Source organism: Morone saxatilis, unplaced genomic scaffold (genome assembly GCF_004916995.1).
Source record: "Morone saxatilis isolate NCDOM2014 unplaced genomic scaffold, NCSU_SB_2.0 Contig2, whole genome shotgun sequence".
Taxonomy (NCBI): domain Eukaryota; kingdom Metazoa; phylum Chordata; class Actinopteri; family Moronidae; genus Morone; species Morone saxatilis.
The window spans coordinates 6,449,394-6,468,235 of record NW_023339762.1 but is presented as its reverse complement, the minus strand read 5'-3'; the positions used below and the strand labels follow the sequence as shown (position 1 = coordinate 6,468,235).

Below are 18,842 nucleotides of genomic sequence, written 5' to 3'. Positions count from 1 at the left end.
ACCAGCCTTCATGGCCAGTCTTCCAATTCATCCATTTAAAAATTCAACAGCAAAATTAATTTCCAGTAACAGTGTCCCTGTTTTGCTTTGTTTTGTTGTTATTCACCCTTTAATGGTTCACTTCACACTCTTACAAACTACACAGTCAAATCTTCTATTTGATATTTTTATCTCAGCTACTGTGTAGCCTTGACCAAAACCTACAAAGAAAATAGGAAGTGCATAGTTGTTGTGTTGCAGGTGCCGTGTTTGCAAGATGGAGATCATTCCTGCAGCACGCGTCATACATTGGGGTTTCCACGTTCTGCATGCCAGCAGTGTGAGGTTCACCATCAAACCAACTTTTTTTTCCCTTCTTCTTGCTCCTCTGCTCCCCGCCAAGGCAAGGCCCCAGGCCAAAATTGAGTTTACCACCACAGGAGCCACACAGACACACCCCTCGGGTATATAGTCAGCCCTATGTCAGACACACCCCTTGGCAACTGTGTCAGAAATGCCCTGAGGTAAAGCAAAACACAGGTCTTCTAACAAACACAGGATAAGAGTGAAGAAGTATGTTGTGAAACTTCTGGCTCATCAGTAAGAAGAAAAAGGAGATTGAGCTTCACACAATGCGCTATTATTAGGGTACTTTTCTATGCAAGAACATACTTGAATTGAATTACATTTGGAGCATTTAGTTGTTGCTCCCAATCAGATTAAATTCAAATAAGTGCTAAGGTAAAAGAGAGATACAGCAGGGGTTTCCTGCCAGTCTTGGAAAATGTGGCTATAAAGATTAAACAAATTAAATTTGTGTCAATTAGAGAGTTAGTGGGTGGATTTGTTACCTTAGGACAAAGCCTGGTTAGGAACTTTCTGGTTTGTTAACTCAAGAGTTTCACTTTTTATATCAAACTGTATTCTCTATTCATCGTTATGCTGTTGATATTATTGTCTTTTTTCTCACTCAACACAATTGCAACTGTAGATTTCTCTTCAATGATCCTTTGAGTTGAAATAAAGGTAGATAATGTACAGTGACAGTTTAAGAGCTCACTGGTGTGATGTCAGAAGTGGCAGCGTTGTCCTCCGGGAAATCAGGGAGTTGAGAGGAGGAAGGAGGGTTTGTCCAGAAGATGTATCTAGTAAAGTCAAAGATGATCGGTTTCTAAGAATGAATGTAGCAGACATCTAAAACCAGCTGAGCCTTTTTATTTTTTTTGAAAATGAGGAGATGAAACTGTTACTCTGTGACACTTTAGCTCAAAGAAACGCTTATTACATCCCAGTGAAGTCACAGATTCCATCACTCGTCTCCCCACTTGAGCACACTCATTCAATGACTGTCTGTCTCATTAAATCCTCACATGTCACTGTGTCTGTCAGAAAGTGAGTGCAAACAGCCGCTGTGCAGCTCCTCAGCCGCTCTGTACCTATTAATTCTCCATCCACACTCTGTTATCAGGGTTTCCAGTCTTCATTCCAACTGCCCTCCATTCAGGAAGGGGGACAAAGGATTTTTTTTGTGCTGGCCACGGTGATTCATGGCTGAGACACACACAGTTGGTTTAGCCTTTATAACTTAGCTCATTATTTATGGCTGAGTGAGCTGTTTTAACATGACAACCAGTAGTCTGACTCACAAGGGGGCTGGAGGAGAGTCAGGTGGAAGTTGGAGAAGAAAGAAAAAACTCACTTCATGTAGCCTATGTGACCTTTTCTGTGGGTTTTGTTTAATATTTAACATTTGGAGTAATAATAGTCAGCCAAGGGGCACATTAGTAAGCTATGTTGTGCTGGAAAATATGTTTTATTACTGGTTTCTTTTTCAACTTCTTCAGAGCCTGTTTGGAAAATAATTGGATCTGGTGGATAAATCCCTCTGAATCCAGTTGTTTTATGTTAGGTAGTAGGGAATTTACACCAAATATGTACTGCTTTAGTTCATAAAAGATGACATCAAACTAAAAAGAGAGAGAGAATAAATGCAGGTCATTATACATAAGTCAAGTCAAGTCATGTGCTATACATGGCACGACATACAGCACAAATGAAATTTCAGTCCTCTCGGACCCCCGGTGCAAACATGCAATAAAAAAATAAAAAAAAGAATGAATTAAATAATACATTCAAAACCCCCACATAAAATGGGGCTTCTTCCAACAGATTTTGTTGTAATTGGTGGTTTGGTGTCACATAACAATCACTAACTAGAGCTCATAATTTACTGTCTGCTCAGTTTTCCATCTCCGCTGTCCTACCTGCGTGCCTGTCTCACCTGAGCTCCACAGACCGAGGAGCCGCAGCGGCACCTGAGCGCGTCACGGAGTTTGGAGAGAAAGAGGCGGAGCTTCGCGCGCCACGAGAGGAGCTGATGTGAGAACGTCGGCAGCAGCGTGCATCTGCTGGATGCGGTCACACAGTGCTGAGTCTCAAAGGTTTCAGCTGGAGAGCCACGGACTAGAGTGTGACTACCGGGAAACCGGCAAAGCCAGACTGAGAAGTAAGTTTTTTCTTCTGGGAGTTTTTTCTTTCACGGAGAAGCGAAGAGACAATCCACAGCGATCAGTTTGGAGTTGATGAAAAAGTCAGTAAGTCCCGCTCTTGGAGACACCAGTGGAATATGATTTGAATCAAAGGAACCTACAGCACTGTTGCACGCAAACAGGTGAGTTTATTATTATTATTTATTGTTAATATTCTCCCAGTTTCTTGGCTCTGCTCTTTTTCCCCCCTTTCACTCAAACTGGATTTTCAAGCGTAAAAACACAGAGACCCTGACCCTGAAACTCCTAACCCTCCTCTCCTCTTTTGGATATCACAGCCTGCGTTTTGAAATGTTTTTTCTGGCTCCTAACACAATTTCACCAACTTCCCATTTGTGTTTTCTGAGACCTTTCGCCATGAGTCACTTTCCTCTCAAAATGAAAACATTTTCACTGTTTCCCACCGCCTTTTGTCCTTTGAAAAAAACAATCGTGCTACGAGGCTGTATATTTATAGTGTTTGGTGCAGGTGCGCAATAATGTGTCCACTATTACTCAGAATTTTAGAGCAAAACAAGATGATCATCTCACCACGTCCTTAATAAGAGCAACCTGACTCTAATACTGTGTAAATTCTATAACAGAATCAGTGTTTTGGGATCTAAATTTATACTCCTTTTTATCTTTATTTGATACTATATTGTTATACTCACTTACATATTATGTCTTATTGATGTAATATATTATATTATTTTCTGCTATAACCTTTTCCTAGGTGTTTGCCTACAAGCACCTGTTTGGTCTGTCTGTCTGTAAATCCTCTCCCTGAAACACTGTGACAACATGGAAAACTGAGCTTTCTCTCTCAGATTTGATCTAAAAAAACAAATGAACTGCTAACAGTGAGACATCAGTCATAAATTAGTCAAAATATGCACACAGGGAATCTCAGTGAGTTTATGTGTCTTTGTGGGCATGAATGTAAAACCAAACCTACTGTGCTGAATGCCATTGCCATGTTTTGGTTTACATCTGGAGATCGTGTTAAAACCACATCCATATAGGGAGCATGCAAATGCACATTTTGCAAATTCTCTGGTGTTGCTCACCCTCCATCCCTCCCTCCCCCTCCCTCCCTCCACTAAAAGCATCTCCCAGTGGACTACCATTTAGTTGCTGGGGTTATTTATCATTTTGCAGGATGGTCCCCCTTGCCTTCTCCCTCCAGCCTCTTTTGTTTTAATTGAGTTTATCTCAGCTCCCATGGGCCCTTGCTGTCTAAACTTAGGCCTGTGGTTGCATTGCCCTGCAATATGCGGGCTGCTCTATGGGTGATTCACTGCCTTGACTCTCGCTGTGGTCACTTGGGAACAGAGCTGCACGCTGCAGAAGTGCTCACCCAGGTCTCACTGCTGGCTTGTCTATGGTCAGAGGAGTCAAAAGTACAAGCATGGGTGATTAGGAGGCTGATATTAAAGCTTTGTGTCACCATAAAGACTCTAGTCACATCAGTATGAATGGTTTCACTGCTTGTGGTGAAGTGAGTAAATCCTGGTTTTATACGCTGACACAGTTCTATTTATGAGTATAAAAAGGGATCTTGATGTCTCTCTTGTTTCCCCTCAGTGGTCCCTATTCAGCACAGATTGCGCTTTTTTTCTCCACACAGTCACACTCCAGATAATTTAGGCCACCTATTCAAAGATATCTATGATGAATGTTTTGAGTTCTTTGTGTTCTAGCAGGGATGTTTCACTAACTCATTTGTCATGTCTCTTATTTTTGGAACAGGATGAATCTCCACTTGCTTCATGCCGTCATGCTGCTGTGGGCCTTGTGCCCCAGTGCGCAGTGCCAGTGTGATAAATCACCCGGGACCAACAAACTCAACCTCTCAGTCACCTACAATCTCCCAACGTTCACTGCAGACTTTCCCATCCAGAACATGGTCACACTAGATGGAATTATCTACGTCGGGGCTGTAAACAGAATCTATGCCCTGGCCCCGAACCTCACGAAGTTGTCGGAGTACCACACAGGGCCGCTGTTTTCCAACCAGACTTGTGGACAGAAACTGACTGGCTCAACTGGCGGTGGAAGAGTGGACAACCACAACATTGCCTTGGTGGTGGAGAACATTTACGACAAGGGTTTGTACAGCTGTGGCTCGGCAGACAATGGTGTTTGCCGCCGTCATGTCCTGGATGATGATATTAGCCCAAAAACTGTTGACGAGCAGGTCTACTGCTTCGCCGACAAGGTAATGCAAGGCAAGGGCCAACCCAGAGACTCAGATGTCGTGGTCAGCCCTTCAGGCTCTCAGGTGCTCAATGTGGAGAGCAACGTCATCAAGTTTTTTGTTGGGAACTCTGAGATCCCAGGTAGAGAAAACATAACGGGCACTTCAACACACCCCCATACCATTTCTCTGCGGAAGATGAAGACGAGCCAAAACGGCTTCACTTTCTTCTCCAACCACTCATACATGGACCTGATTCCACCTCTACGTGGAAACTACTACCTGCGCTACGTTTACTCCTTCCACAGTGGACCCTTCACCTACTTCCTTACAGTGCAGCAGGTGAACAGGGACTCCCAGGCCTACCACACCCGCATAGTCCGTATGTGCTCCTCAGACCTTGTGATCCGTCGTTATGTGGAGATGCCCCTTGAATGCATCAGCACAGATAAAAGGCGACGACGCTCCACGGAAGATGTAAAGGTATTCAACATCATCCAGGCAGCCCATGTCACCAAGGTGGGCAATGACATTGAACTTCAGAAGCATCTGAAGGTAGAAGCAGGTGATGACGTGCTGTTCGCTGCCTTTGCCCGGGGAAAGCCGAACTCTCCGGAGCCGACCCCTTACTCAGCCGTCTGCGTCATGTCCCTGAAACACATCAACAACCTGTTCAAGCTGTACATGCAGAAGTGCAACACAGTAGACCCTTATCACTTCACTGGATCAGACAAGAAGTCCTGCTACAATGTGGTAAGAGCTGGGAGGGGGCTGGGCTGACTGTGGAGGGGAACTTCACCTGTATTTGTGCTTTTTGTAGGGAAATGCAAATTCTGCTCTTTTCTCAACTGTCAAAAAGGTGCACTGAATTTTTAACCTTTAGTTTGGAAAGATGGAAAGAAGACATTTGTTGTTTCCTTCCTGCTCCAGTTTTTATAGATTTTCACCAATTCTTTAGCAAAAATAACCAAATTCTTAAAAAAATAACCTAGATTGGTTTCTACACAGAGCAATGTTATATGGTATGACACTGTTTACAAGCACATGACTTGTGTCACTACCATGTCACCGACCTAAAGATTTTGAATTGGTTCATAAACTCTCTCATTGTTTGCCAGTTTTAGCAAGTCCTCAGTTTCTATTAACAGTGAGAGCTTGTGAGTCTATTCTGGCGGCTACATTTTGACACTTTTTCTTACTTCACAGAGACCTTAATAATTAAGTGTATAGACTGTACAAACTCAGCAGGTCAAATTTTGTATTTATTTACAATGGATTTGACATAGTCTGTATAGGTTTCCAAGTCATATATGTTTATGAAGCTGATGAGTGATTGATTGAATACAAAATACAAAATGCTCAAATACAAATGTCTCTACAGATCAGCAACCAAGTTTGAGTATCATTATATTGTCTTACAATGTCTTTTAGACGGATAAAATAAGCCTCTATCAGTCATCTGTTGTACATGCAGGGGTTGGTTTTTATCTATAAGAGTTATAGCCTTTGGCTGTTTATTCATTGCAGGCTGGTTGGCTTATTGGTTGGAGAGACTGTCTTAGTAACTGGGTGGTCTAAGGTTTAGGCAGCCAGTGTGTCTACTGGATCTATGTCCTTGTGTCATTGTGTTCAAGTGTCCTTGAGCAAGACACTGAAGCATGACCTGCTCCTGACTTGTCCTCCTGACCTCTGACCCTTCCGGTTAAGAGCATGCATACGAGTCTGCACCATAGGTACTGTACATATGAAACAAATACCAAAATTCTTAAATGCCTGTTTTACATTCTCCGTTATGTTTATGAATTGATTACCGGAAAGTGGCACATTTTTCACTGCTTTGGCTCTGTACTGCAGCACATTGGCTTTGAAATAAAACAATGACTACAAGGTTAAAGAGTAGACTCTCAGCTTTAATTTGAGGCTGTTTACATCCATATTTGGTGACAAGTGTGGGACTTTTAGCCAAGAATCAGGACAATGATCCTAAACATACAGACAGTGGAAACGTCTTAACTGGGTGGGTCAGTCACCTGACCTCAATCCAACTGATCATGATGACAAGTTAGTTAAACATGTAAAAAGTGAAGATGATTTAACTACAGTCCTGGTAGAGCCTCACCAGGGAAGATGGGTTGGAGACTTCCGACAATTATTTTAGTTTATCCTATACATTCTGGCCCCTTAAACATGTTTAAATAGGGCTACAGTTCCTTCAGTGGTCAGCTGGATGAAATCACCCTCAAATCAAAGCTGGAAATCAGCACTGTACCTCTTAGTCATTGCTTTAATTCAGAGGAATTGTACTGAAGTAACCCCCCCTTCCACATGCTGCTACAAGCCAGTTGTTGCCTTGCCTGTACTTACTCACCTCCAATCCATCACCATTGACTCAATCAATCGGTTGAATCATCTGATCAATAATGACATGAAGTTAACTGCCGGTCATCCTGCCAAAGGGTCTGTCAATATGTGTACTAGCAGTGCCGCCTTTCTGACTTCATCTTTACTTAACCTTAGCATCAGTCAGCACTGTATATCTCCAGTCAGGCAGTAGATTACCTTAGTCTCCTGGATATATTATACACTGAATATATCTTAAAAAAGGCAAGCACATACAAGAGTAATGCGTGAATCGTGTGCAAACACCCAACACGCTTCTGAAGAAAACTTCTGTCAAAACATTGGGTGTGTGTATGTTTCCATGCACGCTATTTTTTGCATTGTGAACTAGTTTGAACATCACTGCATGTGCCTTCATAGTAGGAGCATTTATTGCTGTTGTTGCTTGGCGGCACATTGTGGGTAGAAACAACCTTGAGTCGTCTCATTTTGAACACAAGGCTGCTCTTTGTTATACATTTCAGTTCATCTTGTAATGTTCAAGACATCCATTGGTTTCCATTTATTTTTGAAGGGTATAAAGCATGAAAAACGTGAATGAAAAATAGCTTTTCTTTTTACCTCTTAGAAATACATTTATATTTACATTCAGTCTTAATCACCATTGCGCGTATCCTCAAAGCCCAAGCCACATGTGCTGAATTCATTTCCTTACTCATAAAACATTTGCAAAGCCAGATTTTGGAATATTAAGCTCACTAAATAAACCTGCATTTTTTATACTGTATCCACGTTTGTATCGGTTAGTAGTCTTCCCCATTCTTTTTCTGGTGCATCTTTCTTGGCGAGTTACCTCCACCAACTGTCCTTACGTGGAATAGCATTAACCGTCTGCTCATGTGGGTACTTGTGAATGTTCCTAGAGAAGCAGATATGAAATAAATAGGGATCTGTGCAAAACAATATTGCTTAATAGTGCTACTGGTGGTCACGATGGTCCCTTTAACTTACATTATTGTTACAAGGTAGCAGGAGAAAAAGGCGACTCTTAAAATTAATCTGCACTTAAACATATAAAGTACCTGCTGACTTGATGTCCACAGTTATGGATTACACAAATCAAACAGGTTTCAAGAGTCAACTAACTGATTTTCATCCTGTTCTAAAAAATTATGGAAACCAGTGGTTGCGTGGAAAGACAAACAAAATCTAGAACTGTATAAAATGCCTTGCAAAATGGTTGGCAAAAGTGTAAAGGATGCATGATTTGTTGTAAATGAGTTCTGCTCTGTGATTTTAAAGACACAAGCTGCAGACAGACAGACATTAAGAGTGACATGTTGTTAAGTACTTAAAACAGATTCACACCAGCTTAACAAATGCATGCAAATTCATGGTGGGTAGGTGTCTGGGTAGATCAGCACAGCCCTGACAGCTATCAGTGGTGGAGATCCACAGGGGAAAGTGAGGAATGCTGGGAGCTGGAGGGTTTGGGGGCAGCACATATCTGACTCTCAGCGAGCCGTGATGAATGGCTCGGGGATAACAGGGCATCAGCAGCTGGGCGGAAGATGATCCCCTGACCCGCTGTGGCAGCCGGCCACGCTGGCGAGGCCTCTTCCCCACTCCCCTCGACTCCCACCTGTTACCAGCACCTGTGAGAAAGTGGAAGTCACATCAGTAACACTAAAGAGTCTTTTTAGCTGGAACAGGGTTTTCATGGGTGATCCTTTAGTATGATCTCTGAAGCATCGTATCTTGATACGATCACAAGTCTTTATGATTTACAAAATTCTGTGGTACAAGTAAGAGCCTATCCATACAGCGACACAACTCAGGAGACACCTGAACTCAACAAATTTCAAAGTGATTCTGGTGGGGCAGCTGGAGTGCTGTGATTTTGACGCTTTTTTGTCACGGAGTGCAATGTAGACAAAAGTTGAAAACAGTTCAACATGTCTGGTTGACAGATCTTCTGGCTCCTAGCATCTTTGGTGAACATATGTGAAAAGTTTACTTAATGCTTAACGGTGAACACATTTTGTGCAAAACTCAGAAGCAGTCCTCAGCCGTAAACTGATCACTCAAAGATCCTGTTGAGCTACTGTGCACAAGATCAAAGCAAAAATCCCATCCTGTTACAAATCAAACTGTTCATGCCTCACCTCAAAATCTGCAAACTCTTTTACAAAAGTTGTATTGTATCAAGTGACAACACTAAGAAAACCTTTCCTTTTTGAAACCCCAAACAGTAATTGTATGTTTCCACCTCTCGACAGTGACTTTAGGTATGAAAACTGTTGTTTTCATCACTCCGAGTGTACTATTGCATTATTAGACATTCTTTCCTCCTGACTCACTTGATTACTGGGTCGATGTCAGGCATGACATCAGTTTTGCAAGAGGTACAGGGGCATCTCTGTGCTGTATAATTATCATAGAATCCTTCTGCTTCTAACTCTGCGTAGTTTTGATATGTCTGCAAACAATATGGCTTTAAAAGTTGAAATTATTCTGACTTCATTCTATCGCAGCTGTAGTACTGTCCTCACTCAGTGATAACTTTTAACTGCCCCCAACTCAAACACACATGCACTCAAAACCAGAACAATGACTTTTTTTCTCTGCAGGACTCAGCAAAGTCAAATGGCACAAAAATCAGCTGTTTTAAAATGTGTTTGAGTTTGAACCTCACAAACTCAGCAGGTCAAGTGCTGAACCGCTGCAGCCAAAAGAGCTTTTATCTCAACTGGAAAGCTGTTTTCTAATTTCTCTTTTATTGCTTACTTGAATCCTCATGTCCTCAGCTCCCAGGTTAAGAAACAAGCTGTAACGACAAAAGACCATTGAACAACTGCCAATGTGATGCTAGTGCGCCAAGCCTGGAGTTGGATGATCTAATCATAGCACTGCTTAATAGATTTATGACTTGTATTCAGTGGCATATGGCAGGTAGACTCTATTATCATGAGGTTTGGGAGAGATAAGCACGGCCATAAATTCATAAAAAGAACAAAACACTCAGAGGATGCATACATAAGCATGCAGGAGATTATTTTTGTCTTTTTTTGTGTGTCTGGCGGAAAACTCCCAGTACAGATCTGGATGAGGTTGAAAGCTCAGTGTAAGACCATGTTTGAAGTTTTTAAGTGGTGGCTGTCAGCTCAGTCGTACCTCTTAACTACAGTTAAGGAAGCAAGATATGATAAATGTTGTCATGATGAGTGGCTCTCTTTTCGGCTGTCTATGTGATGAAGCAGATCTGCTGTTATTATTGTTTCTGCTGTGCTGTTTCTGTCTTCAGGCTCCTCTCAGTTACATGAAGACATGAAGGAATAATTACCATTCCTCATCATGAAACACTTAGTATAACTACTGATTATTGTTTCTTAGTCAATTCTTTTTAATTATGCTACTTAGTACCTACTAGGTTTAGAATATTTTATATTATTTATTAACATATATATATATATATAATTTGATCTGTTTTTATAAAACTAGAGGCACTTAACAGTAGTTCCTTTCAAAAAGATCTTGTTTAAGGCGACATGGAAATGAGTAATCACTAATCTTGGTGCACAATACTGGTACTATTATTTTCCAAGCATGTATGCCAAAAAGTACACCCAAGTCGAGTTAAGATTTGATGTGATTAACCAAATCTTTCTTGGACAAAGTATTTCAGTAGCTCCCCACCTCTCATGTCAGAAGCACTCTTTAAGCTTGATCCGACCCCCAGAATGTGCTGTTGCCTGACAGTATCGCTTTAAAAGAAGATATGTAAGGTCATTTTGCTGGGTAATGTAGTGTGCATCATGGAGCAGCCCCAACATGTCTGGCACCCATTCCCATAAGTCTATTGAGAGGGCAGGAACATTTGAGACTAAAAATAACGAACAACCACGGGTCAAAATTATCATCAGATTACTATTGATTCGAGAAAACCCACCAAATGCTGATTGCTTTTAAATTGAATCTTCGGCCTGATTGATTATAGTGTGTGTAATATAATTCCAGCTGGGAGACGCTTTTGACCGACAGTCATTTTAATTAGCCCGTCGGTTTTAATGAACAAGCTTTAAATGCTGCCTTGAAAAAACAACAAGCATCCACAGAGGCCCACTGATTTTATGGTATTCTGTTCAGGAATTCCTAATAATTTCTGATTATGAAATAGAATAAATATCCAGTTATATGACTTCGAAGATACTGTAGGGTATATTTGGCTTTGCCAGTCAGTTGTTTGGTCACTTGATAAGATAGGATTTTATTTTATTTGCACATAGGAAACTAGTAAAAGAATGTAGAGATGAGCATGCAGCAGAGTTTTTGCCTATTGTAGGTCGACAATAAAACTTTATAAGGCATTAATGACATGATGCATATGTAACTAACAACAAAAAGCTTATGGAGTCTGTAGTTATGTTTTAAATCCATAAAAAGCCACAGCTTGATGGAGGTCTAGTGGAGAATTACGTCTACTTTTTTTACTTTGACTTGTTATTATGTGTGTTCATCATGTAATTCTACTACTGCTACTTCTGTCCGCTCTTTATATATAGTACACATTGCGTGTCTGTCTGTCCTTGTAGCTTTTCCCTCAGATTGCTGCCTTTTTTTACAATTTAGGTTGGGTTTTTTGTGTAGTTTTACATTATTCAACCTGACTTAAATGGACTACAAATATAAAGTTATCACTTCAAGAAAATATTACATAGGAAATATGTAGGAAGATTTAGCAAACTGTCTGTCTCAACCGATCTGCTTCTGATCTATACTGTATTTACTGATGAGCTTCAACATGAAACTGTCATATGAAATGTATTATTTACTTTCTCAGGCATGTATAAGTTTGCATCAGTTGACTTACAGCTAAAACACTGCAGACTGCAAGAGCTACATCTTCTGTAATAGCAGTAATTACTGATCAATCAATCGTCAGTTTCATGCGTTCTTTGTAGTTTTCCAGTGACAGATGATGAGACCCACAGCAGCCTGACAATAGTTGGACTTAATACTGTGAATCTCTCAGTAATGCTGCTGATTCAATGGGTTCTGCTGTGAATATCGCTGTTTTTTTGCCCCACATGCCCGAGCCTGCTCATGCCATCACAAACCTGGTATTTGTTCGCTTGAACTCTCTGCATGAACCAGATGTACAGAACAGTAGTCTTTAATGGAGCTGGTATACATACTGTAACAGCTACATTACCATCATATAGAAATGCTATTCTGGAGTAACTTCTTTTTTTAAGAAGCTGCAAAGCATATATCACACCCCAGAAAAGTCAAATAAAATGAATAATGAGATGTAAGTTTTATTTATTTATCTATTATTGGCATTTTGTTGTTTTGTAAATAGTTTTACTTTGCTTATTTTGCACTACTAAACAAGACAGTTTGAACTCACATGATAAAATACAGTATATAAACATTTATGACTATTGGCAGGCAGAAAATGACCAAATCTACAGTTTTTTTCAACTCGCTACAGTGGGTTAAGTTTTCCATTTCACTTCCAGGACAGACTGTACATCCAATTGGTACTGCATGTACAGCAGAGACAGAAGTAGATTTACAGTATGAAGAAATTGCAATATTTAGTAAATAAACACTGTGGCTCAGAGGATGAACAAACAGCTTTGTCACAAATGAACTTTAATGATCCAACAATTTGAGACTTAAAAGAAATATGAATCTTGGTATACAGAAGTCTGTTTTTAAATAATAGAGTAAGAGTCTCTGATTTCCTGTTGGAACCAGCAGGAGTTTATCTTTGTCATACCACACAAGAAGTCAAGGCAATTTTATTTATGTAGCTCAATATCAGAATCACAAATTTGCCTCAAGTTGCTACAATCTGTATGACACCCTCTATCCTTAGACCTTAAGCTAATCCTTCCTAAGCTAGGATGAACATGAACAACATAAAATTATGAAAATTAGCATACTAGAGATATACCACTGCCCTTTCTGAGGTTTTTCACCACAGATGTCACAGACCGTGTGTCCAACATGCCCGAGCCTGTCCGTGCTATCACCAATCTGGGTGCAGAACCCAGCTGTGCTCTCCACCGTCGGGTGGGTCTCCAAAAGCGTACAGTAATCAACCAAAGAATGATAATACTACCCTCTTCTCCTGTCCTGTCCTTCTCATTTTACCCCTTTGAAACCTCCGTTTTGATAAGGAAGACTGCCTGTGTTTGTAATGAGATTCGATCTACTGTGTGTCAGTGACCTGCATCTATCTCATAACACACACTTTCATACAGACCTTCACATGTACACGTGTGCACACAGGTACATACACAAACTGATGGTTCAGGCAGGTTTTGGAGTGTTAGATCAGCTAACTACAGCATCCATAAAAACAGGAGTCGAAACAATCTATTCTGATTAATTATTAACCCACTGACTGAAAATTAACTATTTTGATGCTCAATTATTAAAAAAATGTAAACTTTTACTATATTTAATATGTCAGCTTGGGCTTTAGGAAATTGTGATCTGATGAATTCAATCAAACTAAAATAATCAACTGATTATTTAATAATGAAACACTCGGCGCTCGGTTAGCTCAGTTGGTAGAGCTGGCGACCCGTGTATGAATCGAATCCGACCTGCGGCTCTTTGCTGCGTGTCATCCCCTCTCTCTCTGCTCCCCTTTCCTGTCTATCTTCGGCTGGCACGATCAATAAAGGCAATAAAAGGCCAAAAAAATAATAATAATGAAAATAGTTGTTGTTAGTTGCAGCCCTAAAAGATGGATTTCAGAAGTTCAGAAAACAAGTTAAAAATAAGAATACAATCAGTGCAATAATCAGCTATATCAGTGAGTGCAAAACAGTGTTCAGGATGGTGCAAGCTATATGGTATGTTATATCATCATGGAAAACGGTCTATGTGCCCTGACCCGACACACTTTGACTGGCCGTTTAGCAATGTGTTTTCAGTGAGAGCTGGCAGCTGTGTGCCCTCAGCCCCTCCACCCTCAGGTGAGCCATTGCACCACTTGGCAGTCGTGTCCAGGCAGGTCCCTCTACGTGAGGGGAGTCTTGGTCACCATATCCTGTTGCACAGCACAGACCAGATCAGAAGAAAAAAACATGTAATCGTATAATACAAAAGCCTACCCTTGTATGTCCTTACCCTGAAGCTGTGCCAACTGTGACAAGTTGTTGTGTTACAATGGATTAATAATTTTCTTTGATTTCTTTGAAAATGATCACCTTACAGATTGTCAGATTTCATAATACTTTGTAATACTTATATATGATAGTAGAAGATAAAACTGTCATGCAAGGGATTGCACAAACTTCATTTCAACACTCAAGTCAGTAGTATTAGGTCAATGTGAGCCTGTTCATGTCTGCAGGCATTTCCTGGACAATTTTCTACATGATTTCACATTCACTCAATGTCAGTGTTCAGTCTTGAATCTGCAGAGTTAATAATTAGCCCAGGAGTTTGGTTTCTTGTTTTGCTGGAAAGCTGGAAGTGTGTGTAAATCCTTTTGCATAGGCTTTTGTATGCACATCTTATCTTTGTTCCCTAGATAAAAGCTAGAGTAGTAAATATGCAAACCGTCAGTGCCTGCAAGCTGTCTTCCAATAAGCAGGGTGGGAAATTACCACCAGCCACCATCAGCCAAATACTATTAAATTTAGGCCATGGCTTATTATTTTTTTTCCATTTATATACTATCTGATTAATATCTTGTCCAAATAAAAATCATCAGTCTCAACTCTATATTAAGCTTTCAAACTAAGCTGGTAAATTTGGAAATGTATCCTTTGCTGCGGTTGGCTGATGGATAAAATACTTACTTTCCAGCCAATTACACAAAGTGCCTTGGTGATCATTGTGGCCGAGTCGTGTCATCTTTTTGTTTTGACACCGTCTTGCAAATTAGATACTTTCCTCAAATACTACCCTGCTGACAGATTCATCTCTGATTGGATTTCTTAAATGCTTTTCTTACCAGCAGGAAGGCATTTGCCAGCAGTGCCAGAAGCAATTTGTGATACACTTGTTTAGTGTCAAATATGGAGGAGCTTTGCTCCGCTGAGCTTATGAGTCAAGGCCCCGAGCTATTTCCTAATCAGTGGCATGCCTCCTACTCTTCTATTTCACCACATGGTGATATCCTGCTCTCTACTGAAATGAGGCGTGTGGATGCTTATCTGTCAGCCCCCGTGCTCTCGATGAAGGGCCAAAAGCAATCTCCTTTTCTCCTGCTGCTGTCCTGAGCAGCAACCTCACCACGACCCCCGATCGTTCTCATTTCCTTGGCTCTGGATCCTTCAGACTTTGTCATAAGGTCTGAGTCTAGCCTGAGTCTTTAAAGCACTTGAAATCAAAAAGGTCACTGGAGCAGCAAATGGTCCCAGCAGGCCTGCAGCCACAGACGCTGGAGAGAGAAATGAAGCCTTACCTCATCTCCATATATTTAAGTTTTAGCACTTGTGGAATGCATAAAAGGGTCCATGTGTATATTGTTTATGTACACAGTCTGGTTGATGACTTGATTGATAGCACAAAGAAACATGGACAGTTCATCCTGTTATGTATGTTAATTCAGTTGTAATCACATAGGATCTCGAAACAAAGCAGTGCATTTAAAGTGCTTCAAAGGGAAAATAAGAACAGGAGAAAAGAAGGGACTGGCTTGGCAATCGGGAGCGATTTTGGGTTCAGTGTCTTGCTCAAGGACACTGTAACTGGTTCCAGTTGAGAACAGAATCCAAATTGTCCGATCCCTCGGAATCGTATTGCCTCCAAGCTTATCAATCCCTTTTTTTCAATGCCGCAATTCACAAAGAAACACAAACTACTATAACTCAGCTTTGAAAAAAGTTAGGAAGGAAGGATTAGCTTTGAAAAAAATGTTTGAAAGAAAGTGGTTCCAACACGTTGCTTTTGAGTTTTCTCCACTAAATATAATGCCCTTTTCTATGCCCTCAGCACGATAAGTGAAATTTCATTCACCGCCATTGTGTCAGGGTTAGCTGAAATCAGAGAGACGGATACCTCCTAAACAATCTGCATGGCCAGATGCCACCAGAGCTAAGTGAACTGACCCTTTAAGTCTCTTTTACTGAGGGCTATCTGCTGAATTTGCAGCAACCTGTAGCCCTCTTCTTACCATTAACCTACATCTTTTAACCAAATGGAAGTAGACAACATGCCATTCCAGAGGAAAGTCTCACCTCAGATGCGTACTAATCCAACCCCCCCCCATTCCATTCAACCTATAATCCCCACACAATGCAAGCCAGGGATTGTGCCTGAATGTGTGCTCAAGTAATGGAGGCAAATAGCGAAGAAACCCTCCTCCCCATCTCTCTGTCCGCACACTTGTATGGCTTTTATCACCCTGCTGCCCTCCCAAACAATGCACCACAAACAGGGAAGCTATCAAGTCAATCCCTGGGACACATATTGTCTCCTGCAGGCTTTGATCTTATCCTCCTCATCCGTGATCCTGGCTTGAATCATATTGCGGGAGAGAGGCAAGCTCACACCTGAGAGTGCTGAGTAGCTTTTCTCGGAACTCAATGATGTGTTTTACGGTTAAAAGCCTGATTTTTGTCAGCAGCTGGAGTCGGTTTAAGGAGCCAGAAGAAAGTCTTGAAAATAACTTCAGAAATGCTTTCCAAAAACAGCTATTGACTATTTTTAGTTTTTTGGGAATTTAGAATTAGTTTTTGTTAGGTGTGCAAACTTGACTAAATTGTTATTTTTATTGTTTTGGGGGAAAAAGTGATTACCAGTTTGCTTTCAGGTCAAACCATTGTTATTGTTAGGTTGTATCACACACCTTACAGCCTGCACATTTTTCAAAGTAAAATATGGAGCCGAGCTCTCATAATGAAGTCTGTATACTCAGATTCTCCATTCTTGAGCATTAAACATTCTGGCCTCAGGCCTCGTGGCTCACTAAGTGAGCACAAGCAGATGCAGCAAAATTATTCAGAGCCTGATCCCTGAAGATCTTCAATGTGTGTGTAAAAGTTTGTGAGAAGGAGGTTGAGCAACACTGCAAAGCCAGATGCCAACTTTTTTATACAAGTGTGAAAAAGTAGCACAATGATGCATTGTTGCAGTCATGGTCAGATCTCTGAGGACAGAGGCAATGCTGATTTGTCTTTTGTGTGCTTCGTCATGCAGTATAGAGACTCTGAAGCACACAAATGGCTGCCACCTGCAAGCTGTCACGACATGCAGTGAAATATTTTATGGCGACTTCATAAAGATCTGCTTCTATAAAGACCACGTCTGTTTTCTGAAGTTTTTTGATGAGGTTTTGGCTGTTTGTGTTTTCATGGGATTCCACGATTATATTTAGCTTCATAGGTTTCCCTGCAAAGCTGCTGGAATATTACATTTGCTTTTCTGTGTCACTTGGTGAAAAGGGACAAGTATGAAAGGCCGTGCAGCTGAGCAATAAAAAGTTCATTCCCTGTGAAGAACAGTTTCTTCCATGCTGCTTCAGATTCCCACTCTCCAACTTCACCAGCCCCTCTGCAGTCATATTTGTTTATTTTTCTTCATCTGGCTCTGATCTGAGATCTACTATAAGGACGAACACAGTGTTTCTGCCAGCACAACGCGTGCCAGTGATCTCATCCTGTCCAGGACCATGCTGAGATGAGGAGGCCCGTGTGTTCAGACCTTATGTTGACCCTCGGTTGATAAGCTGCCTTGCTGCTGAGGCGCAGGCCACTGCTGTTTACAACCTGAGGTTATCTGGCTGCTCCTCAACGGCTGCTGTTGGGTGGCAGCTCTCCAGCTGCTGTTTTCCTGCCTTACCTCATGTATGCTGTTCAGTCTGACTCCGAGATAGAAAATCGCCTCTCAGATATGAAAAAAAAAATGAGAAGCAGAGATAGCCACTTATAATCATGAAGGCAGTATGCTTAAATGGTAGTGAGGAGGCCTGAGGAGCTGTTTTTTGGACATTTCAGTCAAATCTTCACTGTGAAGATCCTGCCAAGTATCTGCACCAGTGGATGGATTTGATTATTCCAGACTGCTAGGGAGCAGGAATTCTGCTGAAAAAAGAAATTTGGCTGGACAACTCTGAATAATGTCAGTTTGTATCTTTTTAGAACTTATGTGCATATTCTCGCTTGAAATCAAAAGTAGTCCTCCTCGGGAAAAAAAGTGCCAATCATTTTCACATTTCTAGTGAAACTCTTATGGCTGTGCAGAACAGCTGTACTTTTAAACCCCCCTCTGACTGTACTAATCAAAGGGAGTGGGTAATGCTAATGCTAATAAAGTCATGCGAGTAAATCACTGGTGCTAACTCTCTGAAGCAGCCTCACCATTAAATCACCCCCCCCCCCCCCTTACTTTCGTGTGTTTCTATAATTAAGAGCACATGTAGGAATGGCAGCTGCTTTAGTAAATACGACTGATCGCTCCGCTTAGCTGTCAGATTGGAGATTGATCTGACCTCAGAAAGACATTAATGCTTCAAAATAATGGTCTGAGTGAGTAATATGCAGGCTGAAAAAGCAAAGCATGAAGTGGCGCTCATTTGCACCTTGAAAATTACCCAGTGTCATTACTCATTTAGCTACAGTGCAAGAATCAAGACGGGGTGTTTGGGGGTATTCACGTCCATAATCATCCACATTATACTTGCAGCCCTTTTTTTCCTTGTGGACTCCTGTATATAAAAAGCACTGCAAATACCTAAACCATCCATCTAATCTAAATGTAAACTCCCTCAAGTTAAAAGTTTGGGTTCACTCAAATGATCAAAAACATACTCATACTGGTACATT

At 41.1% G+C, this 18,842-nt stretch overlaps 1 protein-coding gene across 1 annotated transcript in view; it reads left to right on the top strand.

Moving 5' to 3' along the window:
• The first annotated feature begins 2,366 nt into the window (after positions 1–2,366).
• Positions 2,367–18,842, top strand: part of met (MET proto-oncogene, receptor tyrosine kinase) — a 65,666-nt gene continuing 49,190 nt past the window's right edge. Inside the window, 5 exon segments of the mRNA XM_035664537.1 lie at positions 2,367–2,480; positions 2,482–2,573; positions 2,576–2,605; positions 2,608–2,650; positions 4,260–5,460. Coding sequence (XP_035520430.1) covers positions 2,392–2,480; positions 2,482–2,573; positions 2,576–2,605; positions 2,608–2,650; positions 4,260–5,460 — 1,455 coding nt within the window. The 5' untranslated portion in view covers positions 2,367–2,391.